We start from the raw sequence: 26859 nt of genomic DNA on the forward strand, positions 1-26859 counted from the left end.
CAGGAAGCTTTAAATATTAGTTTTCTATATTCATATTTCAATATCAGGAAGCTTTCCTTTTTACAGATAAATGACCTCAAATCTCTATGGGCTGGGAATACTTCCTGGATTTACTTTCAGGAAATATACTGTAAAAATACTTCCACTGAAGAAAAAATATGCTTAAGTAATGTTTTACAGGCCAGGAATATAACTCAGTGGGAGAGAGCCTGCCTAGCAATGCACAAAGAGCTGGGTTACATCCCTATCACTGTGCAAAAATAAATGGGGAACGACTAATGACTTAAGAAAGAGAAGATTGTCTTCTTATCTAGATATCAAAGGCACACATGGCTACAGCAAGGACAGACCTCGTGGCTTACAGAGTTCAGATGTTAAAAGAATAAACTTGATTTTTCTGATAATTATAGAGTAACACCTAGTTTTAAGAAACAGGTAAAGATAATATCCCCCCAGAATAATGTTTTAAAACTCACAATATGTATGCAAGAAACATCCCCAAATAACTTGAATGTTCCAGGTTATGTCTCAATATGAGTCACCGGAAATCGGCACCTCATGCTAAACAGCTACAGAGGACTCTGAGCTCATGTGTACTGAATCCATATGAATTAGATGAACTGATATGGTTCAAAGAGAACCCTCAGTGGGTGGATATTTCTCCCAAATACTAGTAAATCTGTGGACTTAATTTTAACATCAACAGAATGAAAAGTATCTGGGGTTTATCATTTAAAAAGAATACAAGTTGGTTTCAATGACAAAGCTTCTATAACACTGTAGGCTGAAACTTTTAAGAGCTCAAGAAAACGACTGCATGTTCTTCTGTCAAATAGCAGGTAGTGACTTCACTCCGAACACCCCCCCATCCGCCATCATCTTAGTGAATTCACGGGCTGCCATCTAGTCTCCTGTGAATTCCACAGTCCTACAGGGAGTCTGAGAACCAGGGATTGACTCCTGCTTCTCCTAGCACCTCGCTTCTGTATGGCAGACAGATGTATCTGCATGCTACTGGCTGTACTCCAAAATCTGGAGCACACACTCTGAGCAACAGGTACCACATCACTCTAGGAAGTCAGCAGAATGACAGAGATTGATAATCAGCTTCTGGAAGGCCAAGGTCATGAATCAACTTACACTGAATGAACCCTGCACATGTCTGAAACCTTTCACTGGTGATACCAAGCTGAAAGCTGTCACTGAAACATGTTATCTCTGCAGAAGGCTGTCAAGCACCGCAAGCCAAGTAGAAAACCGCAACGGGGCACCCGGCGTGCTGCTTCTGGCGTGAGCCACTGAAGGGCACCGACTCCCAGCGCCGTTACCCCGAGTGACAAAGCTCTCACCCCTGTACTCGGATGGCTTCACAGTTTTCCAAAGGACGCTAACGTTTGATCTGCAAAACTTGACCACCGCCAACAGTAAGGCCATGATCTGTGCTGAAGGAGGCAGGGGAGAGGAGATGGAAGGCATTTGGAAACTGTACTGCTGCGGGTGTGACATGGCTCAGCTGGTCAAAGTTCAGAGTAGAAAAAAGAACACCCAAAAGTTGTCCGCTGAGCTCTCCTCTACTCACATGCTGGGCAGATACCCCCACCAACATCTCTGTCTGTCTGTCTGTCTGCCTGCCTGCCTGCCTCTCTGTCTGTCTCTCTCACACAGAGACAGACAGACAGACACACACAGACAGACAGACACACACAGACACACACCAGTGTACTGATATCATTAAGTAACATTGGCAGGTCACCAGTTTACCTCGAACAGCTACAAAAATGGGTAAATCTAGGCCCAGGAGAAGGATGTCTGCCACCTGGCCCTGTGGAGTTTGAATGCGAAGTGTCTCCCATGGACTCAGGTATCTGAATACTAGTTGGTGGTGCTGTCTGGGGAGGTGGCACAGCCTCACTGGAGGAATTATGTCACTGAGGGCCGGATGTGAGAATGCACAGCTTCACCTAACTCCTACTTTACCCTCTGCTCCATGCTTGCAGATGAGGATGTGGCCTCTCAGATTCCTGTTCATGCCTGTCTGATGCCATGATGAACTCCTTCTGGAACCAAAACCCCAATAACGTCTTTGTTTTATAATCTGGCTTGTGTATAGTCTTACCACAGTCCAGGAAAGTACTAATGAAGGGCAGAAGGGGATCGGCACACAGGGCCTTACGGGAAAGAACCACTGTGTGGGGTATGTGGCAAACAGTTGTGTGAACAAGTCAGGCAGGTCAAAGCCAAAAGCGGCTTCCCACAGATGCTGTTCTGCAAAAGGAAATAGATCCCTAAAGCTGTCTACGCAACCAAGGAGGTTTAAGAACACACGAGGCTGAGGTCCACTGACACACGTGGGCCATGGCAGAGAATTTCATTTGAGCCCAACACAGAGCCTCAGGCCACCAGGGTCCTGTACATTACTAAGAGTGACTTGATTGGCTGCAAAGGATTCACTGAGACTGGGGAAGAGAGCGAGGGAGTAAGAACATTTATTTTAATGGACTCAAGTTATAAGCGGTGAAGTAGTAAGATGATAAAAACCTCTTTAGATATGAACTTCATCTTTGGCTGTAGTAAGCAGTGACATCATACACACCCCAGTGTTTCCAGTGAGGCCAGAGATGAGGGCACAGCATAACATCCTCTGACTTCTGCGAACAATCCAGAAACCCTTAGTTTTACTGGAGTAATTAACCTGGAAGACTTACTCCATTCACTGGCCCCAGATGACAAGTGTGTGCAGGAGGAGGAGGAGGGTCAAGCAGCAGTCTGTGACAGAGAGGGCTGTCTTGTATAATATTAGAGGGACCAGCCTTAATATTATACATCCCAGGGGCTCAGGAGAGAGAACTACTAACGGCGAGGACTATTATCAGGAAATAAAATCTAAGCACACCGAGCTCTATAGTCACTTGCTTTAATTCCTCTGGCATAACATCCTTTATACACAGCTTTAGTTCTGTTCTCATGTCTAGCTCCTTTCTTGCCTGATTTCTCTCTATATTTATCTACTGTCCCCTCTAGGTTCTATCTTAATTCCTTCATCTAGTTCTGTCCCTTCTAGGTTCTCATCTATCTAGTTCTTTCCCCCATCAGCTTCTCTCCCATCTCCTTCTCTCCCATATGGCTCTTCCTCATCTTGTTCTTCCCCATCTGGCTCTTCCTCATCTTCCATCTCATTCCTCTAGTCCTCTCTTTTAGCTCTTCAATCTAGTTCTTCCCCATCTCAGCTCGTTCCTCTCAAGTCCTTACCCATCTAGTTCTTCCATTCTCTTTTCTCTTCTTCTACCTGTCCTCTGCTTTACAGTTATATATCTCCCCAAAATCACAATCCTCCCCTCCACCCAGGACACTCAGCCTGAACTTCCTCAGGCAGTGATTGTCCACTATCAGGATCAAATGGAGGGTTGATAAGAATTACAAAGAAGGGCACTAGTTGTTAATTACCATTTGTGACCCAAAGGGGAAGTGACTAATGAATCAACTAAAGGCTAAATATGGGTAATATCTAAGAAGAGGGGTCTTACGTGCACAACTATAACCTTAAATGTGTTTGGTAAAGGATGTTAAAAATCTATAAGTTGCTAGGTCAATGGGAGAAAATAAAACTGTCTTCTTTTTTCCTGTGGCTCCTATCTGTCCAAGCTGTCTGCCGTTTTTCTGCAGGGTGGGGGAAAGTGTGCTCAGTCTCTAGGCAACCTGTGTACAGCTAGATGCCTCTGGTGATACAGGGAGGTTTGAACTGGGAGTTCTGGCTGAGCATAGCTGTTAGCACAGAAGTTTATCTAAATATTCCTAGAAGTGGTTAGGTAAGTAGTTAGAGGTCTATAAAGTTAGTAAGGCTGTAAGAAAGAAAGGCCTAAGCTAAATTGTGTAAAACTATTACTTAGTGTCCACCTGGCCTAGGCGGCGTCCTCTTGTGAATTTACTGTAAGTCAGGAGACTTGTACGTGGGCTGCTATCACTTGTTAGTCCTTGGAAGTTGGGCGTCCACCTGGGTGGTGTATCCTGTAGTCCTTGAAAGTGGCCAAGGGAGATATCTGATTCCAGAGAAAGCCTTTCTCTGAGGCTGTTCTCCAAATTACCTGGAATGTGTATGTCCAGAGAGTGCTCAGTCTACACTGTTAGTCCTTCTTAGGGAAAAGTCAATTGGAAAAGCTATGAAGGCACACATGATTTTCATAACAAAATACAGCTGATATATAACAAGCCAAGTAACACCAAAAACTCCTTGGGATTTGGCTTCCTCTGGAGGAATTCCCTGATCCCTCCAGGTAGTGACTTTGCCATAACCAGCTGAGTTCTTATGATATATTTCTGCGGCCCGCAAGAGGGCTGAGGCAGTTCATGCCACTCTGATATCTGAACAGTTCTGAACAAAGCACGCTGTCAAGGAAGACAGGGCACATTTCCACTGGTTCACTCGGCACAGTGCATTCTCCCTATCTGTGGCACTCAGTATGGTAGCCACTGACTCTATGTGGCTGCTGAGCTTCAAGACCTGTTCACTACAGTTTCACCTCATTTAATGTCTGTTTTTTATTTTTATTTTTTTCCCTGATATGGCATCTTACTGTGTATCCCTGTTCTAGAACTCACTCTGTCAACCTCAAACTGGTCTCAAACTCAAAGACTGGCCTGCCTCTGCCTCCCTCGTGCTGGGGTTAAGATGAATGTCACCATGCCCAGCTTTTATGTAATTTTAATTATATAAAAATTATAATTATATAATTTTTAATTAAAACTTAAATTTAAATGAAGCCCTCAATAGTTAGTGCCTGCAACATCAGGTGCTTAGACTTAATGAGTATGTTCCTCAAGTCCATCCCATGAACCTAACACACGAATTCACTGGACAACCGCAGCCCCATAATACTGTATAATTTTATGGTACATATTTTATATATTTGTAAAAATCTGAGGCACAGATTAGTCAGATATTTGCCTGAAGTCACACATTGGTAGGTTGTCAAACCAAAGAATGCTTTAGGTTCCCTAAAGCAGTGGATACTATTTAAGAAACAAGCTAGAATAAAGTCATACACCAAAGACACCCCAAAGCAGTTTTTTGTTGGTGGTAAATAAAGAGATAAATGAAGAGTCTACCTGTTTTCCCTGTGTTCTTCATCCAGGTTTTATTAGAGGACTCGTTGTCAAATCCATCAAGTTGGAGCTCCTGGTATTCCTCGCCGACACGTGCGTGGTGGTCTACAATGTCTATGGGAGACTGATGGCTGCCCCCGCAGCTGACACTGGATGTGACCCAGTGCTCAGGACCATAGGCACCTGTTGAGAAAAGCAACACTTCAGTCCTCAGGGCCCAAAACTCTGGCTTAAACAAGTAAGATATGGAGCCAAGGGGGCTGAGGAGGGGCTCGGGGGGTGGGGGGGTTGGGGGGGTGGGGGGGTGGGTAAAGTTCTTGTGAGCAAGCATGAGGACCTGAGTTCAGATCCCCAACATCCATGTAAATCCAGGCATGGAGGTCCAGGTTTGCAACCTTACACTAGAAGACAGGTGGGCTCAATGTCCAGTCAGTCTAGCTAAAGATTGAGCTCAAGGTGAAACAAAAAAATTTGTCTCACAAACTAAGATGGGGAACACTAGAATATGTGGATCTCTGCCCTGCATATGAGCACACACATATGGACACACACCCTGATGTGGACCTCCCTCTACCCTATACACACACACACACACACACACACACACACACACACACACACACACACTGATGTGGACCTCTCTCTGCTCTACACACACACACACACACACACACACACACACACACACACACACTCCCTCCCTCCCTCCTTTTCTCTCTTGAGCTGATTGCTACATCTTCCAAAGTATACTTTTCACATGCCCCATTCACAGAACAGCCCAGTACTGAAAGTTGATCTCAGAGAGCCTGAGATGGTTTTGATCTTTGATTTACAAGCAAACTCTTGCTAGCTTTGTTAGAATTCCTAGCCATCCCCCCACCGCTACCCCCCCTCCGCGCGCTCATGTGCGCTACATGACCACACATGCACTGTCCAATAGCCAGGCAAGGTGCTTAGTCATCCCAGGGCCTTAGGTCCTATGTAATCCGTGCACTATGTGATCATAGCTACATAAACCCATATGCGCATGTGCGGGGGAGGGGGATGACTATAAAAGTGGATTCCACTTATTCCTTCCCTCTCTTCCCGGACGGTCATTCTATAGGCCTATACACACCCCCTCTCTATTCCCTTAAGAAACTCTTATAGTGGGTTTTGTTGTACCTCGTGGCTTTTCTCGCATGGTAAACAGTGCCGCTTAATAAATAATATTGCACCACTTAATAAATAACAAGCTTCATTTTAGTCCAACCCAGGAAGCTATGTAGAAGGGTCATAAGGGTTGTTCACATTTTTTAAAAACTAAATAAGTTTCCTAAAAATAAGCAGAGTGTTCATTCATAAAAAGTGGATTAATCAATTAAGCATGTTTTAGTACTGTGAATAATATCCCAAGTATGACTTTCTTCTTAGTTCACAATAGCCTATAAACAGAAAAAAAGAAAACAAACAAACAAACAAACTCAAGACTAAATGCAATTCAAGACAGGATGAGCATCATTATTAGTGATGGAGGAGGCCTTCACTGACCAAGGAAGGGCTCTCAGCTGTCCACAGGTTTTGCCTGCATCTCCTTTCCAAGCCTCTGTCTCATACGTCATGGAAGGAAGGAGGTCACTGTTGAGTCTCAGCACTCATCGGAATAACAGACTTCTAAGAAAATGTTTGTCATTAATAAAGGAGAACCACCACACGACAGACCTCAGATGGGTCCCAATAAGGCAGAGGGCCAGGAAACACTGCATTTGCTGCTCTGCCCAATCTGGGAACGGGACACTGGGTGAACGACAGCTGTTCGGTGGAGAACACGCTCTCAGAGGTTTCTACTGCTGTGCCTCACTCTTAATCTTGTTGATATAGCAAAGCAAGAAAGATACAATGTCTGCTGAGAAGATGAAGAGGAAGCACTTTTAACTTCAGGCCAATAGGAAGTCGAACAAGTTCAGAAAATAAGCCACAGGCATCTCAGTACAGTAAATTCTCTCTCTCTCTCTCTCTCTCTCTCTCTCTCTCTCTCTCTCTCTCTCTCTCTCTCTCTCTCTCTCTCACACACACACACACACACACACACACACACACACACACACACACACACAGCTGTCTTTTTTGGACCGCCAGCCCTCAAATCATGACATAGAGACTTATTATTAATTATGAATGCTTATCCTTAGCTTAGGCTTGTTTCTAGTTAGTTTTTTTTTTTTAACTTAAATCAATCCATTTCTATTAATCTATGTGCTGCCCCAGGGCTCGCTCCTCTTATCCACGTTAGCATTCAGACCTGCCCTTTGGGGACCTGGCCAATATGCAGGCAAGAACTTGGCCCGATGTGTATACTGACAACATCATGCACTCATTGCTACATGTTCCCTCTGTGCATGCACAGAGTCCCCTCATAAAAGGTAGGCCCCGCCCACCTTCTCTCTCTTACTTGCTCTGGGCTCCCTTTCCCTCTCCCTCACCACTAATAAAACTCTCCACATGAACACTGTCTGCATGGTGTGTCTGTCTCTTACTCAACATGGGGCACCTTGGCTCCAACCCACCAAGGTCCCTCTCCTGCAGTTTTACAAAAATCTATGTATTGTCCATCCTGCTTCTTCCTCTGCATCTGGCTGGCTGGACGGCCCACAGCTGGCTGGCTAGGTCCCTTTTTCTCTCTGTCTACCAACATTGCCTATCCTTCTCCTGCCTAGTTACCGATCATTCAGCTTTTTATTAGACCAATCAGGTACCTTAGGCAGGCAAGATGAAACAGCCACACATCTTTACATAGTTAAACAATTATTCTGCAACACAAACAAATGCAATACATCTTTACATAGATAAACAAATATTCTGTTCCACAACACTCATGGACATGGACACAGACACACAACACATACGAAGGTACACATACGTATGCAACAGAACACACACACCTGGCACATATTCACACACAGGCACACACACGCACACACATATACACTTTTGCATTTTTAGCTTTCAGCTGTTGAACTATGGCATAGAAAAAGGTGGACAGGAAAGTGGACCAGGCATTAACTACCTGACGTGAGAAGGATTCGGGAAGACGACAAGTCTCTCTGCTACTCAGCGAGAGCCCCAGTATGGGTCAGCCCTGCCCCGGCCACCAGTTTATAGTCCCTCATGCCTAATGCAGCCAAAGGTGACACAAACAACGACCCCAGGAAAGGAAGGGACAACCACAGACACCTCCTCTGTCACAGAAGTGGACGGGTCAGAGCTGCGAGAGCAGTCAGTAAGTCCTTACAATGATTCATACTCCCACTCTGGAAATACTTCAGCCTGGCTATAGTGCCGAGTCGTTTTCCCAAACGCCATCCCCAGCAGTAAGGGAAAAAAGGACTACCAGAAAGAACTCATTCACACATTGGAAAAGGTGTAGTAAGCCTGGGGCATGTTGAGTCATTTGCTAGTGTTTAGTACTTTCTAGAAAAAGTCAACATTGCTGTTTTCTTTAGGGCGAGACTGCAGTGGAGCAGGGCAATGTGGAGGGCTTTTCACACAGAACACTGCACCTCTTGTTGAAGTTCCCCAAGGCTAACGTGAGTCACAGAGAGAAGCAGTATATTTCTGCAAACATTTTAGCAAACTTGATTTTCATCCTCGACACAGCTGAGGAGTCCAGGGGGAGGGGACAGAACAAATGACTCCAATTAGCACCTTCCCACCGCCACAATTATTTTTCAGATGACTGACACACACACACACACACACACACACACACACACACACACACACACACATTGAAAAAACTGAGTGAAGCAATTGCTGATACACTAAATGAAAATGTGTATTCAGGTTAGCTACAGAAGGTTCAGCATGTTCAAATCATGGGCTGTTGATATGGGCATCAACAAATAAAATGCACAGAGACCTCCTATTGGGATAAAGTAATGACCAATGCATTAGGAAAATAATGCTAAATATACAACACCCAGGAAATAATGAAAGCAAGGCATCATTGTGGAAATGGAGACTTAACAATCATCCTACTATACCACCACTATTACACTATAACAATTATTATGATGATAATAAAAACACTAAGGTCAGCAGAGTGTTTACCATCCACATTAGAGGGGTGAAATATAATTTAGGAGATTATAAAAAAATCATTAGTGCTCATACTGGTGGGATTCGTTCATTCCGATCTGAGGGTTCTAGCTGACTGCGTGCCTGCTTCCACACCTCCATCCAATACACATTCAAGGGCAATTTTAATTGAAACTGATCTTCCACTTCAGCTTTCAAATTAATTCTTCTTTGGAGTGCTTCATGCTTCAGACACCCTTGCTTTGCAAAGCCCCATGTCATTAGTGGAGGAAATAGAACACTTTTTCCAAGCTTGCAGGTATTGATTACCTATTTCCACTTGGAAACACTGTTGCCATTCCATGCTGTATGCATCTCTCTACTGTTAGACACTTTCTAAAACTTCGTATCATTAATCATTCGAAGTTGCACAGTCTTACCATGTTGAGTGGTTTTGGTTTTTAGAATTTTGAACAAATGCTTCAAAGTAAAAAGAAAAAGAAAAAAACCAAAATGACATTTAACGCAGACTAGTTATCCAACCCCTAGCTTTCTGAGAAAAACAGAACAAAAGCAACCCACCAGCAAGCTGGCTCCCTCTCCAGGTGTGAAGTTTCCCAGCTAAAATGAGGGAAACTCATTTGCAGGCTGTTTCTCTCTTAAAGACCCTGAGAATGGGCAGGATATTGGCATTTCAGTAGCTTGGTCCATTCCAAACAGTTTACCCCTCTGATAGCACAACTTCCTAACAGGCTCATATTCTCCCACGGGGAAAGCTGGGCTTGGGTACGAGGCCACAGCTGACTCTTCCACACCCAAAGTAACTTGTCTGTGAAAACTCTTACACAAATTAGACCCGAGTGGAGACACCCTGCCAACCTTTACATACCAAGAGAATCTAACAGTTCCTCATTCAGCCTAGGACAAAAATATTTTCTTTGTAATGAGTGCAGTGGGTGCATCTGAAGCCACTGGCTGAGAGCATCGTCTTCATAAAAATGGCCTTCTCCTATGGGCAATCTTCTTATTTTCCTTAGTGTCTCACCATCACTATTTCTGACTTACTACTGTTCCTAAATATCTGTCCTCCCCACTCTTGAGCACATCTATAAGACAACGTTCTTATAGATACCTTGAGTATCTACACCAATGAGTAGTGTCAGATCACATAGGCAGGGTATCTGTCGCCTCCCCACCTCCAAATAACAGGCCCTTCCAGATACCAAAGTCTTACAGAAGGGTCATAGGCAGGACATATGACAACTGTCACGTCCCATACTAACCAAGGCTACTGTTCCTCTAGATGCTCCACATCCAAAACTATGCCTGGGACTTTGCAAATCTCAACTAAAAGTACAAGAAAACAGTGTCTTAGGCAGGTGACGTCAGCCTGTTAGACTCACTTCCTGGTGGTACACCATCTCCCCACTTCCTGCTTCCTCCATGGAGCACCTTGAGAGGGCAGGGATCTGGACTCCTTAGGTGGGACTGGCACTAGTTCAGAGTCCTGCTGTGTAGCCGACATTATTAAAGACTCTAAAGAGATGCTCAATTGAGAAAACGCCTTCATAAGATCTGCTTGTGGGCAAGTCTGTAGAGCATTTTCTTGATTAATGATCGACATGTAAGGGCCCAGCCCCTTGTGGGTAGCGCCTTCCCTGGGCAGGTGGTCCTGAGTGTTATAAAAAAGAAGACTAAACAAGCCACGAGGAGCAAGCTAGTGAGCAGCATCCCTCCATAGCCTCCAGATTCCTACCTTCAATTCCAGCTCTGTCTTCCTGGATGACAGACTACAATCTACAAGCTGAAATCAACCCTTTCATTCCATGTTCCTGATGTTTTATCACAGCAACAGAAAACCCAACTGAAACAGTGCCCTCCACCTAAAAGGATGTTCCTCATCTAACACCTGGCATGGGCTCCTCAGTACAAGAAGTCCTAAAGCATACTTTGAGATGAAAATAAATTTAAAAAAGAAACAAAAGAGTGATAGAGTATCTTCTAATGACACTCTGCATATTCTTGGCCATGATCTCACTCACTTTAATTTTGCACATCTATTTGTAGACTGTTTAATAAATCTTCCTCACTTCCTGGGTCTCCAGGGTCAGGATGCCAATTTCACAGGTAAATACTCCTTAGCTTCATTAATACATCGAATTAGTCTGAACTGTGACAAGGTAAGATGTGCTGTGAGCAAATGATGAGCAAACTGAACCAGCCCAGCCTGATGACTGTGATTTTCAAAGTAACGGTGTTAACAGGACCTGCGCTTTGGATGCCTATTAGGAAGCATGGTTAGTTACCACTGAACTCCTCACTGTTTTGCATACTATAATAGACTCCTCTATTCAAAGACAATTGAGGAGGAGGAAGCTGATTCCTAGTGATCGATTTAAACATGAACTTGTTCAGTGCTGGGCACAGTGATGAGAAACCCCAGTTTCCTTGGGATTCAACATAAGCTTCTGTGGCTTAGCAGGCCTCATCTATGTGATGAGCTGCTCATGTCAAAGGGTAGCTAGCGAACTCTAAGAGCTACCCCATGCCAAGTTCTAGAGCAATAGCAGACTATGAAAGCTTGCTAAGGGGTGGGTGCTACAGCTACTGGTTCTGCTGTTGGGCTACAAAACATGCTCAAGAAACAGGCCTTAGAACAGGGGAAAGAAGTACAGAGGCCAGCCACAGGGGATGACAGCTGACTGGCATCACTTCTTCAAGCACACATTTACTAGGCCAAGGTCATCCGCCTCAGGGAGGTTTTTGTTTGCTGCTGCTGCTGTTGTTTTTAAGTACATTTGATTTCTATGGGACATGGAGCCTAATGCTATCTGCAGCTGGTTTGGTCACACGCTTGAAGACAAAAATAAGGTCAGAGATGTGGCTCAGCTGGCAGAGTGCTTGATATACACCAAGCACCAGGCTGGCTCTCCATCACCGAATGAAAGTGAGTGTGGGGCACACGCCAGTAATCTGTGTGCTCCGGAGGTGAGGGCAGGAGATCAGAGGTCTGAAGTCATTTGAAGAAACCTGAGAATTTGAACCCTGGGCCAGCTTGAGTTACATGACAATGTCTCACCACCACCTGCCCCTAAAACAAAGGAGGACAGGGAGGAGGTGATGTTAAAAGGTAACTTCACAATGGAGAGGCCTGGTAAACACCACCACAGCCAAGTGAAGATCACCTGTCACATGACATGGTTACACTGGTGACATTCTGACCAGCTTCCACAGGGAGGCCCACCGCCTCTATAGTGGGTTTTCAAACACCCTGTTACTATGTGATCTAATTGGGAAGAATGCACTGGGCAAAACCCAAGATGAGAGATGCTCCACTTTAATGCTTGATCAGCACACCTGACCATCAAAGTCAAGAAATAAAACAAAATGTATGCGTGCACAACACACACACACACACACACACACACACACACACACACACACACACACACACACACGGCAACAAACCATGACAGACTAAAACCCCATCACAGACCACAAAAGAAGAGATCTTTGCATCAATATGGCTTACTGCCTTTTTTTTTTTTAATTTCTTTGTGTTTTGAGACAGAGTCTGGCTAGCTGGCCTCTAAATTACTCCCCTCCAACTTCAGCTACCCATGGACTACAATCACAGATGTGTATCCCCATACCCCACCAAAAAGTCATTCTTTTGTGGATACCTGCCAATACAGAGAGGAAATATTTTTAAATTTGCACAAGAGCCAGAAAAAACTGCAAGCATTGTTAACACATTCAATTTTCAGTGTTACTGAGTACATTTGGGACCTGCCCATGGCCTAGCAGGTGATAATGGTTGGCTCATCATTTATGATGACCAGAATTACACTGAGCAAGGACCCAGGAAACAAAGGCTGTGCTAAAGGAGAAGCCCAGCAAGCTTGAGGCTGATGTTTCATTATTTAAAGTCATCTAAAAAAAGCCTTATGACATATAAAGTAGGAGAAATTCACCTTTAAAAACTCTAGTTAAGAAATAACATTATTAGCTTAATTTATGGACCATCCATGCCTTAAAACAACGTACTCCTCCTTCGTGTGCTGTTAACAAGCCACGGTATTCTCCTCATTGTGAGACACAACAGTTCAGAACGCTAGCATCGGGAAGATGGATTCCATCAGCATGGAAAATAAATCACACTACTGAGATTCATTTCAAACGTCTGCTAAAAGCAGACAGAATTCCCCACAAAAAAAAATAGCTGCAAGTCCAGCAAATCCAGGCGGGTGTCTCACAGCCTGCTTGACATTCAGGTTTTCCTTTCTAGGCAGACATATCTTCAAAGACCTGGTCCACAGATATCAATACCAGTTATTCCATTATTCAAAAAAATGCAAATAAAACACACACACACACACACACACACACACACAGAGAGAGAGAGAGAGAGAGAGAGAGAGAGAGAGAGAGAGAGAGAGAGAGAGAGAGAGAGAGAATCATCTCGTAATTTTTGTCCACGGTCAGCATGAGCCATAATCAGAATCAGCACTTGAAAGTCCAGGTAAGACAGATGGATTTTTCCGAGCTTTACACCAAGCACCACCCCACTTCAATATAGTTCTCTCGTAACAGGATCGGAGACACAGCCAGGTTTACTTACAGCACATACAAGTCACACAATCCCTATTCCAAACGTGGTTTCCTTAAATACATACATGGTATTTTTCAGAAAATAAATATGCATTTTGAAATTATTTTTCCACAACAGATTCAAATAATGGTTTCCATTCACTAATGAAAAGCCATTAAAAATAATGAATTCTGTCTAAATCTAATTAAAAATAAAACTAATATACATGTTATGTGCTGTTTCCAGTCAAATATGTTTATTAATACCCCCCTCAAGGAACTTTTATTAAAAACATTACCTGAATCCAGGCTTATTACTCTGCATCTTGCTGTCTACTTTTAACCAACAGTAAAAATCCAAAATACACGTGTTCTTTTTTTTTTTTTTACCAAGTATTATTAATAGTTTCCCCCAATCTAATATACATCTTTAAATTATCCTATTTTTAATTAAAAACACTTTGTGAGATTCACTTTATGATGTGTTTGCTCACACCAGAACTAGTAACTTAATTACTATTTATGCATTTATTGTTATACATGTGAAAAAGTGCTAAAAAGCACTCAGATTGCTCTTTGCTACTTTCCTTAATTAATGTATAATTATATAGTTGTTCATCTGTGTCAGGAGCAATACTCCAGTTCCAAATTCAGTTCAGAAATGTACAGTAAGTAACTTTAAAGATGATAAAATCAACCTCTACATTTTTGTTTGTAAATTTTAAGCATAAAAACACTATGTTTCTATTTCCCATCAATGATGGGAACTATCAATAACCAGCCATTAACACCAGACAACCAAACCAAAAGTGTAATTGACTTTCTTACTGCCCAAAATTGCATTTCTTACTACCAACTATTATCTGTCCAGTTCTTCATGGTACTTGTTTTAAGACTCAGTGTTCTCTCTCTCTCTCTCTCTCTTTTAATACATATTTTTGAATGTCTATTTTACCTGTATGGGTATTTTGCTTGCATGTAGGTCTGTGCTCCATGTACATATGGTAGTGAGACACCAGAGAGGGTATCAGATCCCCTAAAACTAGAGTTACAGATAGTTGTGCACCACCATAGGGCTGCTGGGAATGGAAACCAGGGCCTCTGGAAGAGCAGCCAGTACTCTTAGCCACTGAGCCATCTCTCCAGGCCCTGGGTAGTCTCTCCACTTTTCTGAAACAGGTGAAGAGGCAATTACTGCCATCCAGGAGGCTTGAGCCACAGCGGTTACGGTAGCACAAGACTGCTCAGCAGCGGACGGCATGGTGTATACCAGAGAACCAGCAGAGGCAACCATGGTGTGTATGACAGGAGCAGCGGAGAGGGCCAAAGGTCTTTCAAAGTCCAAGTCTGTAATTATCATGTTCAGAAGTATTTTAGATAAAAATTCCACATGTCACAGTTGGAGTCTAGTCTACATTCAAACAATCAACACAAATGTCTGACTCTAAATGGGATCATTTAATACCTCCAGATCTCCTTGGTACAGTTTCAAGTTGGACGGCCTTTATTCTGGCCTCTTACAGACACAGCATAGGATTGGTTAATGATGCCATCACCTTTTCCACTGCACAACATCTTACAGAAATCAAAAATGGAGAGAACCTGGTTCTAGACCTCAAGTTTTCCACTTTATTCAACAGAGATACATCTTTAGCAGCCAACGATCATTACTTGGCAAAATACCTGTTCTTTTGAAATTTTGACTTCTTGTTATAGACTAAAAGCAGCAGTCACAGAAGTGAAAAGAGCACTACACAAAGAATGGAGTGACCAGATTTGTACTACAAGGCTAACAAAGAGGTGCGACTTGTGCACTAGAACCAAATAATTCCCAGACTGTAGGATTACTGTTGCATGCGTATCCACGAAGCCCAGGTCCATTAGCAATGTCTGAAAAGAGTGCAGCCAGGGAAGTAGCTTTGGTCATGGTGGTTCATTGCAGCAACAGTAGCCCTGACTAAGACAACACCACCCAACTAGAAATGGGGAGCTCACAGAGGCGCAGCCTCCTCCAGCAGTATGAGTCAGGAAGTGTTTTGGCCAACGCCTATACTGAATATGCTATGGGGCTCCTATTCAGAGGGTCTGATTTAGGTTGATGCTATTCACACGGGGAGGCACAGCCTTTGTGTGGCTGACCCTGTGGGACCTGGCTCTTCCCCAAACATGATTGAAGAAGGAAGGGAGGGACCTGCCCTGCAAACAGGAGATAATGGGAAAAGCAAAAAAGCAGGACCAAGAGGGAGGAAAAAGAAGTAAGAGGTCAGGCCCTGAACAAACCACACATGGAATGTAAATTTTATCTTTAGACACTTCCATTTCAAGTGCCTTTGTATTTAAGGCTGAGAGGCTTTCCACTATTTGTAACTAACACTATAAGAGATAATCCAAACGCTGCACTAAGACTAGCAGTTCAATGATCCAGTGCATTCTACATTCATCAGTAAGACAAAGCTGTCAAATTAGAAAGATAAAAATCAGCAGTACGTGCTGGGTGCCATATATAAGGACATTTCTCTGCCCACCCCACCCCACCCCACCCTCCACTCCCGTCTTCTATCTCTCCCTACAGCTTCATTCCCTATAAGGGACCATAAACCTGGGTTAGGGTTTAAAGATCTCATTTAGACAAAGGGAGAGAAACAAGGTCTGGGGGTTCCTCGCTGTAAATTTTTACTCTGGTAACACCGGGGTCACAGAGAAGAGTTTAAGAAAGATATAAAGTGAACAGGAACTTCTCAGGGAAGTCCTCTGCCTCAGAGAACCGCACGGCTCAGGGTGTTATGTGGGAACACTTGCTGGCGCGGGCATGAACTCTTGTGCAAGGTCACAGCAGCATCTCAGAGGAAAAGAGGCCCTGCACTGAAGGAGGTCTGGCGTCAACAGAGCCGCGTTTCCATCCGGGACTGCACAGCTGCTGCGCAGTGCTCCACTCTGGTCCTCTCAAGTTCCCTGTCAGCTGCTTCAGCTCATGATAGACTTCAGCACATCCACGGAGGACCCTGTCTCAAAAGGGGGCGGGGAGAAGTCAAGCCCACAGGGACACACCTTATCTCGTTCACTGTTTGAAACCCCATTGTCGTCCCAGGCAGTAAATGACAGGGCAGACAGCAATCGCAGGACACTAGTAGTGCCTCCCCCTTCTGGGAGCATTCACTCTATGCACTATGATGAAAACTTCCTGCACCTTGCCATCTTGGACTCTCTCAACAACTCAGTTAAGTATGGTTTTGTTTCTTTGTTTTATAGATAAGGCAATTGATGCTCAGAAGCTAGGAGTTCTTTAAGCTAAAACAGAACAGACTCCAAGTTATATTTCCAAATGGAAAATCCAATATGCATTATGGAATACTACCACTTATTTAAAAAAAAAAAAACAGAAAATAGAGTCTAGGAACATGTTCGTGGCACAGCGGTGACCTAACAAGTTTAAGACCCTGGGTTCAATCCCTACCACTTCAAAAGGGAGAAAAAAAATAAATGACCACGTGTTTATATATGTGTATATCAAATAGCTATGCAAGCATATTTGAGATGATAAAGCACTAATGCAGTAGGAAAGGTGACTTTTCAGCACTTATGTGTTCAAATATCAAATTACGTAATATACTGCTGACTTAAAAGTGAAGTATTAAGAGTGTACAGAAATTTAAGACAGAGGCAAGAACATCTCACACCATTCTGTGAGGGCAGAGAAGCTATATTCAGAGTTGTAACTATATGATTACATCATGGCATCTGAAGAAAAACAAAAACACATCAAATCCAGGAATGGATCACCCAAAGATGAAAGGGGATCCTGTGACATGATTAACTGGGTAAAAAGACACTAACCTCACCTGGGAAAATGCATGCCTTCAGGAGTCAATGTATTTTGAGAATATATGAACCATGTCTGCAGTTAACCCAAGTGAAGGCAAGGGCTGCAGAAGAACTCAGCCCGGCAACTTCTCTGGAGGCGCCGTCACATGTGGCAGGCACTTTCCTGGAAGATGGACTACCTCCAGTTAAAGTATTTTCTTACGCTTTTCAACTTTAAAACATACAGAAAGTACAGGATCTCATATAAAACCTATCTACAGCATTAAACTTCAGGGGCTAAAGTGTTGGTTAGGAGGGAAAACAGGCTGGAAAGATCCCCGGCAATAAATTCAATAACAGAACAAGACTAGCAGATTCCTCATAGACTTATGCCCAGTCTTTCCCATGCACTGCTAAGTTAGATCTTGCGCAGCCAGATGTACTTTATCCTAAAAATGACACAACTGTAAGTGCCCCATACTTTCGAGAAGTCACTATAGTCTTCACTGTTGCTCTCCACGTCAATCCTATCTGATGTCCTGTAAGATACAAAGGTTCTAAGTGCTACACATGGACAGTGAGCCTGCAATGCACCAGGGCTGCCACGGAAAGCCAAGCCCAAGCCTTTCCATCACTGGAATGCACTCCTGTTCCTCATCCATTATATTGTATTTTCACTCTCCAATCTGACCTTCAAGACTGGAGAGATCTTGAAGTTTTTCCCTCTAATTTCTGACCCATGCCTCCTAGCAACATGTCATTCATAAATTTAATAAAGTCATCTCCTTTGTCAAGTTCTTTGATTAAAAATACTCAAAAGGCCATGGCTGATTTGTCACTACAATGGTGTTTTAGGCAGAATTTCCTAGGAAGGGTTTTCTCTTTCAGGATCCTCTGAACTCCATCTTAGCCCTGATGTGACCATAACATACACCCCAAGGTTTTTGCCATCCTGATGTGACTACAACATATTCTCCAAGGCTTCTGCCATCTTGATGTGACCATGACATACTCCCCAAGGCTTTGGCCAACCTGACCTGATCATGACATACTCCCCAAGGCTTTGGCCAACCTGACATGATCATGACATACTCCCCAAGGCTTTGGCCAACCTGACATGATCATGACATACTCCCTAAGGCTTTGACCACCCAGGTATACACATGGGCTGCTCATGAAAATTGGCTCGTTCTTTCAACATATGTGATGGCATCTCAACAGGGTTAACGAGAACTTCTCTAAGATACCTTCAAGGGCAGGGCACACTTCAGTTTCTTCAGCCCTATAGACCCATCCGTGACAAAGAGGGTATCTGATAAATAAGTTATTGGACGTATATAGGGGTTTCTAAAGAAACGTGACAAAGAACAGAAATTGCAGGCGCTGGGGGTGTGACGCGGCAGGTAGCAACACAAGAGGCCCTGACTTCTACCCCAGTGCGTCAAAAACCAGCATGCTGGCACAGGCCTGCCCTTCTGAGGTAGCCGCAGAAGGATGAGAGGTTCAGGGTCATCCTATGTATACACAGTTGAGCTAGAGGCCAACCTGGGTTACATGAAACCTCACCTCAAGAACCAAAATAAAATAAGGCTGGTATTCTTATTTTCCAACAAGTCCAAGTTTGTCATCAATGGGAAATCTTCATCAAACCTTAAGAATCAGCGTGACTCCCACCTCTCTTTTTTAAATGTTCTCAAGACAGGGTTTCTCTGTGTAGCCCTGGCTGTCCTAGAGCTCCTTCTATAGACCAGGCTGGCCTCAAACTCACAGAGATTCGCCTGCCTCTGCCTCCCTGGTGCTGGGATTAAAGGCGTGCGCCACCACACCTGGCTCCAGCATGACCCTTTTAAGGGCCAAAGGAGGACAGCAAAGGCAGTGACAGACAGCACAGGAAGGACTCACTGTCATCGGCAGGAGGAATGCCACTGTCACAAAAGCACGCAACAGGAAAAGAACCCGGATGTCATTTGGAAGTGAAACACACATGCATTTCAGCTTCAGAGTGGCAAGAGGTACATCACTTACCCTAACCAGGAATGACGAGGACAGGCTCCCAGATGCGGATGCGAAGGCCAGTGGTGCAGTGGGACAGAGGGCCAACGTGTGGCTCAACAAGGTGCTTGTCCCACAAGCCTGACACCTGACCTCAACCCCTCAACACCATCCAGAGACGGGCAAAGAGAACCGATTCTACCGTTATTCTTTGACCTCCACACATGTGCTGAGGCTTGTGCACCCACGAAAACACAGAGATACAAAAAATAATAGGTACAAAATAAAGTTAAAGCAAACAATAACAGCAACAACACACCAATGCTGGTCTCATTAACAATAAAGTTCCATATTCCTTGGGCCCTAAATCAGTGTACAGTGGTGGCCGTGGTGGCGGCGGCGGCGGGGGTGGGGTGGGGGATTTGAGGTTTTTATTCTTTTTTAAGGCAGAGACTCTATAGCCCAGGTTGAGCTATAGAAACACACCATGTAGATGACACAGGTCTCAAACACAGTGATCTTCTCGCCTCAGTCTCTCGAGTACCGGGATTATAGGCATGAAGTATCGTATACAACATGGAACTATGTTTTTCATCACGAGCAGTCTACCACAGTACTAACGGCACACTCGACAACGTATCAGCAGGCATCCCTAAGTACCTCACTAGAACCACATCCGAATTCTGAAACATACTCCATTATGCCGAAGCAGGTGAGAGGAAGAGGGGGCGTAAAGGCTTGCAATGCCCTCCCTCAGCATTCCTTATTAACAGGTACCATGTACAGCCACCAGTCAGTGACCAGCACCCACATGCATCTTTGCTCCTGAAGAGACTATTTTCATTTCAGGAATGGAGAACTGGGATCTGAAGAGATGAGGTTCTCTGGCACTTGGACGGATCCTGTAGCCAAAGAGGAGAGGGAAGATTGAAGCTGACACAGATGGTTCCTTGTCTCTGACCTATGCCATCTCCCCTAACTGCTCTTGGCAGTTCTCATGGTAGCCATCACCTAGAGGCCAACCTGAAGTTCTCCCGCATGTGTAGTCCCAAGAGTTGAGCTCAGCTGCACTTGAGGTTACTGACTCACTGGTTACCTCTGACCATGACTCTTCATAATCCACAAAGAAAATAGTTTACTCTCAAGAATTACCCATGACATTTTAAATAAAACCTTATATTTGTGAGCAGTATGTAAAGCTAAGCACACAGATAAAAGGCCACGAGGAATGTTTACAATTGCTTTTGATATCTGAAGACAGCTAGTCACAAAGACTCAGGCCCCTAAGTGCCTGCTGTGGTTTCAGTGAGAAGCATCCCCCACAGGCTCTGTTGGGACAACAAGTCGGTGGTGCTGTTTGGCAATGTTATGTGACTTTTAAGACATGGACCATGCTAGAAGGATGTCACTAGGGCCATCCTCCTCAAGTTTATAGCCCCGCCCTACTGCTAGTTGGCTCCCCCTGCTTCCTGTGTGCAGACACAAAGCAACCAGCCAGCTTCTTGCTCCTGAGCTCGGCTGCCATGCCAACCTCCCATTACAGACTCGCTCCCAAAGAAACGTTTTTCCCTTAAATTGCTTCTGACTATGGTATTTTACTATAATAGTAGAAAAATAACTAATACTATACCATTCTATGTTTAAAACACTAATGTCATCTATATTGAGAGATTAAGAAGGAAAGAAAAACTAGAGGAAAGATTAACTAAAATCACAGAGCAATAAAAGGAGAGTGTCTATCCATCGATCATGATTAAAGAGGGGACAGCACATTCATGTTGCCTTCTAGATTCTAAAAAGAACATTGAAGGGTGAAAGCATATGGCAATCCCTGTCCACCACGTTGATGGAAGATGGACTTCTTGAGTTCAGCTACTCACATCCCAGGAAAACACTAAGTGATCCCAAAACAGATGGATCCTGCCTCTGAAAAACAAGTGGCCTAATGAGGAAATCAGAAGAAAGACTAATTCTGAGAAAGCCTCAAGACAACAGAGGCACTTTCAGGAGAGGCTGGACGGAGGAAGAGGCATGGGCAATCAGCCGTCATTCTCCAAGACTGCTTTGTAAGCGGGAAGTTCCAAGACGCTGTTTTCATTTATTAGCACTAGGCTGTCTCCCATCTCCCTCCATAAACATGTAACTCAGAACAACAAAAAACCAATTCTGATAAGGAGCGAACTTTCTGTAAACTGCAGGCTCTTAAGCATGCTTGCCTAGCACGTCCATGTAAACAGATATCCGAACACTGTGGGCCTGAACAACACTTCATACTTCATACTCTATTTGGCATTTCTTTTAGAATAAATGCAAGTAAGCCATTTTCCTCTCTCTGAATAAGATCCCAAAGAGAAGCAAACTGCAAGACAGGAAGAAATATTAGTCAAGGCATTCCGGGGTGGAAGGACTGCTGTGGTTCTCTTGTCGGCCACTAGTCTCAGGAGTGGCGCTCATGAGCACAGGACCCTCTGTAAATACAGGATCGTCCTCTTCCAGCTCGGAGCAAAGAGCAACCGCAGTATTATCTTCAACACAAAAGAGTTTCCAAAACCAAAGAACAAACAAACAAATAAAAACCATTACTTAATTCGAGTAAAGGGTAGCTGACCTCTTCAGGTCTCTGTAAATGCTGCCCTTGGTTTTCTGCATTTCTTTGGTGGGAACTGATCAGAAACACAAAGCAAGCAAAGCTCACTGAGAATGTCTACTTTGTCACACTAAAGCACACATGGAACTCAGCCAATGACAAGTGGTAAAATGTTCTTTAGTCTCCTTGCTGGGGACAGATGTTTCTTCAGTCCCAGCCCAAAGCCATGCAGGTATCCTGTGCTCATGATATGATGAACATGAGGTGAGAGGCAACCACGGGCAATGGGAAGAAAGATAGATAGCCTGAGATCACAGGGTTCCAGAGAGTGGCATTTCCTTACCTTGTTCTCAGATATTTACGACTAACAACCTTCTGTGCTGAGAAGGCCCATAGTCTAACAGGCACTCAGAAGTCGCTTTTGTCAAAACGCTTTGAACCCTCACTTGGGCTCCCAAGGTAGAGAAAAGGAGAAGGCGGGCCTGGCATCCGTGCCTCCATCTTGTCTGACTCCCAGACCTTGGGTCAGATGACTGCTCACCATCGCATAGTCACTTGAGGAGTGTCTATCTGGGCCGCCTACCCCATTACCCATAACGCTGAAAGCACAGAAAATAGCCACTGCCCTAAATCTGGAGTCATCTGGGATCCCAGATGAGCAAAACCTCATGAGACAGGCCACACTTCAGGAAACAACAAATCCTTTTATTCCCTGGCCATTCTCGACTACACACTGTGCCCTATTCCTGCCTCTCTGGATATCATCTCTGTTTTCCTAAGTACATTTTGCTAAGAACCTATCTATATTACACAATTCAGCATTCAACTACTGTGTGCCTGCGTGATTTTTTATTATTTTGCAAAGCTAATTAAAACTCTCCATGAAAAATTAATTTAGTCACAAAACAGCAAGTCTTTCCTACTTCTATTATACATTCATAATGCAGGGCTCCATTCACAGTTCCCCACCCCCACCCCCAGGCTCCATGCATTCATTGTCAGTGTGGATTTGAGTCGCAGGCTACTTGCCCAAGTACTAGCTAGGTTCTTAAGTAACATCAAAAAATTAAAGTAGAGACAAATAGTCATACAATTTATCAGGAAAGGGAAAGTACACTGGGGAGTGGGAATGAGATAGTTGGCTGAGAGAAAGCCCCAGAATCCATGTACCACAAGGCCCGGGACACTTAGGTTATTTACAGCTCCCACATCTGTGAGTCTTGAGCTGTTCTTGAGCACGCTTTTCAGGCGGGGCAGGGCGGGCATCCAGTCTTTCCCTGGCAACTTGCCTGAGTGTACCCTTTGTCGAATGAAGTACAGGTTGAAAATGGCTCCAATCTCACGCCAGATGTGTACTCAATCTGCATGCAAGGCACCTGAGAACATGGTAGAGGGGCAGAGCTTTCTGCCTCATGAAGAGCATTAAAAAATTTTTTTTTGAAGATTTTGAGCAAGTTTTTTGTCTGCATGTGAGTCAGGGCACCACATGTATATATGTCTGGTGCTCTGAGAAGTCTAAAAGTAGCCAATACTCTTAACCACTAAGCTACTTCCCCAGCCCCAAGAACACATTCTGGGCACAGAGCTACTACTGCCTCTCTTGCTAGGGCCCTCACTGCCCCCACGGAACCCGTTCATCAAGGTGGCTTGCATTATTGACATTATACCTCACTCAGTCTCTACCAAGAGGACTGTATTCCCTGCACATGGGCAAGAAAATGGATGCACAAAGGCATCTACACACACGAAGGAAGTGAACTCTAAGTATAGCCACCGCGGCTGGAGAGACGGCTCAGCAGGTAACAGAACTGGCTGCTCTCGTCCCGTGGAACCCAGCTTCAGTTCCCAGCACCTGTGTTACAGGTGGCTCACAACCACCTGTAAGTCCCAGATCTGACACCTTCTTCTAGTGTATGCAGGTACCAGATATGCACACGGTGCACATACATGCACACAAAACTCTCAATGTTCAACCAATAAATAAATAAAAATGTAAAGAATAATTACTAATCCACCTAATACTCCTTTTCGATGGTTCTGGAGGTGGAGTCTCTTGTTATTTCTTCCACTATTGGAGCTGTTTCTTTAAGCATCAGGTTGATCCTTCTCAACCTCCCATTTCATCCTGCAAGTGCTAGGGCTAGAATTGTAAATGCCACCCAAGGCATATATAGGGGGCATAGTTTCTTGGGTTCCTAGTCTTCATGGTTATTCAGGAAGCATTCTTACCTGCTGAACCATCTTTCTGGACTGGGCTGAACCTCACAGAAATTCAAAAGCCACCTGGCCTTTTTCCTGCTTTTGGTTTTCATAGAGTGTAAGAAATACTTAGTACAAAATGAGAGGGCCAGGCAAATATCATAACAGGCCCCTAATAGCTCAGTTAAGAACTAGGCCTCAGTTCACAAAGGGCAATCAACCACCAATGCTCCTGACACTGGACAAGGAGAACTGCATATATACCCAGGGCCAACTCCCCTCCACTTCCCACACCACCCCCACAGGGAATAACCAAATAAGGACCACACCTAGGACTTGTCCAGACTTACCCAAGAATGGAAAAGCTATATAGCCTTAAGCCCATCCCTGCTAGCCCTAACCAATTAGAAATGTACTAACATATGTGCCACTAGTTTAAGCCAATCATAGAAAAAATGATCAAATGACCCAACTGCCCTAGGAACTCCCCTTAGCTATGCTTAAAAGCTTACACGTCTTTCTCAAGGTCATCAGCATCTTGTACAGGTGAGCAACCCCCCCATACATGTGGTATAATAAACGCTCTTGTTGACTGCATCGTGACTAGTGGTCTTTTGGGGGACTTCTCGTCCACCCTAACACAAAATAGGCACCCAAATACTTCTCTTGAATTCAGGCTATGAGAAAGAACTAATGCTTGAATAAGTGCTAGTTCATTTGGTCTAATCCTCTCAATGTGTTTTCCAAGTTAAAGTGCATCGCATAAATACTAACTCCCTGTCATACAATTCTTCTGGTGCCCCAGAAGACAACCTCACAGCAGTGCATCCCAGCTTAAGACAAAGGTCTGGTTCACAGTGCACTGATGTGACATGAGACCCAACACACCCTTTAGACAGAGTGCAGCTTGGCCCTTCTTCACACTCCTCATTCCCCACTCATCAAGATGCTTCATTAAAGGCCCAATTCCAGATGTCTCAAGTAACTTCTCATCCAGGAGCTGCTGGTGGCTGCCTGTTTCCAGAACCGCCTGCAGTGCACATAAGCAATTAGCTCTCGATGCTCGGCTGGTTCTCACAGAGTCCGTGACATCAAAAGAGAAAAGCACATCTAAAGCAGGTAGCTAAGCTTCACGGTGCTGTCCAAGGTAAACTTGGTAAGCAAATATCACTGGTCACTGGAGTCAGTATGGGAGTGTTTGTTGACTTGTCGGTGAAGTACTGTTACTCCTTGCTTCAAAATCCATTAATCTAGACTGTGTGATGGTACAGATGGCGCTAGAATCAGGAATCGCTCTGGCCTTGGAAGAAACAAACTCTGTGGACTAGGTTCAACTAGGTCAGGTTCAACTAGGTCGTCAATTCAGACAAACGCCCTGCATAGCCTGGCACAGATCTAAAGGCCATGGATACTGAAGCGGAAGGAAAGAACCCCACACTCTGGCAACTGAACTAAACTACCTGGGCTTCATTTCCCTTCCTTAATCCATGAGGTTATTAAATGCCCAAATGTGATTATTTTTCTCCATTGTAAACTTGACTGGGTTAAGAAAGGCTTAGAAGGGGCTGGAGAGATGGCTCAGAGGTTAAGAGCACTGACTGTTCTTCCAGAAGTCCTGAGTTCAATTCCCAGCAACCACATGGTGGCTCACAACCATCTACAATTATATCTGGTGCCCTCTTCTGGCGTGCAGGCGTACATGCAGGAAGAACACTGTATACATAATAAATAAATCTGAAAAAAAGGTCTTCGAAGAGGAAAACACACCCCTGGGTTTGTCTGTGATGCATTTCCAGAGGTTACCCAGGGCTCTGCCTTACTGACTAGATTGATTCCTTGAAAGATTCCGAAGCTGAAGGCAGGGTTGGGGGGCAGGGTTGGGGGGCAGCAGGAAAAGGGCTGGGGTGGTAGAAGCAGGTAAGGTCCCTCTCTTCACTTTCTGGCTATCATGATGTGAAGAACTGTGCTCTACCGCACCTTACCAGCTGCAGGAAAATGAACCCTGAGACACTGTCATGAACTCTCAGAGACTGTAAGCCACAGCAAAACCTTACAGTGTTTAAGCCCTTTCTTGTACGCATTTTGGACACTATGCAAAAGTAATATACTAACTCATGCCCTGGGTCAAGTTCAGTGCTTTATTAATACCATGCCAACAGCACACTATATGTTAAGTTTTATGCTTTTATGATTTAAGATCATCATTTCAAAAGTAAGACCCTCTATTTTTAACTATGCTGCCTAAAGTACATAATTGTTCTTTAGGAATAACTGGAAAAACATAATTGTGGATATGTAAACCGGGTAAATAAAAAGTTCCTATGTGAACATCATTTATAGATCCTTTGTATTATACCCATTTCACAGATTAGGAAAGAGAACTCAAAGAAGTAAAAGATGTTCACTCACTCAAACCAAGCAACTTCAGGAACAACACAATTGGGGACACAGGCAGCTAAAGCTCAGCTTTCTAGTGTGCTTTGAAAAAGTTGTGTTCTTTAGACACTGTATTGGTTTTGTAGAGTCTAATATTC

The 26859-nt window shown here is 44.1% G+C and overlaps 1 protein-coding gene across 2 annotated transcripts in view; it reads right to left on the bottom strand.

Annotated features, from left to right (window-relative positions):
* Ptprg (protein tyrosine phosphatase receptor type G) overlaps positions 1–26859 on the bottom strand; it is a 703035-nt gene that overhangs the window by 291968 nt on the left and 384208 nt on the right. For both annotated transcript variants that reach the window (XM_015993986.3, XM_006975079.4), the window contains exon 3: positions 5104–5283. In XM_015993986.3, the coding sequence (XP_015849472.1) occupies positions 5104–5283 (180 nt within the window). The remainder of the gene's footprint in view (positions 1–5103; positions 5284–26859) is intronic.

Source organism: Peromyscus maniculatus, chromosome 9 (assembly GCF_049852395.1).
Source record: "Peromyscus maniculatus bairdii isolate BWxNUB_F1_BW_parent chromosome 9, HU_Pman_BW_mat_3.1, whole genome shotgun sequence".
Taxonomy (NCBI): Eukaryota; Metazoa; Chordata; class Mammalia; order Rodentia; family Cricetidae; genus Peromyscus; species Peromyscus maniculatus.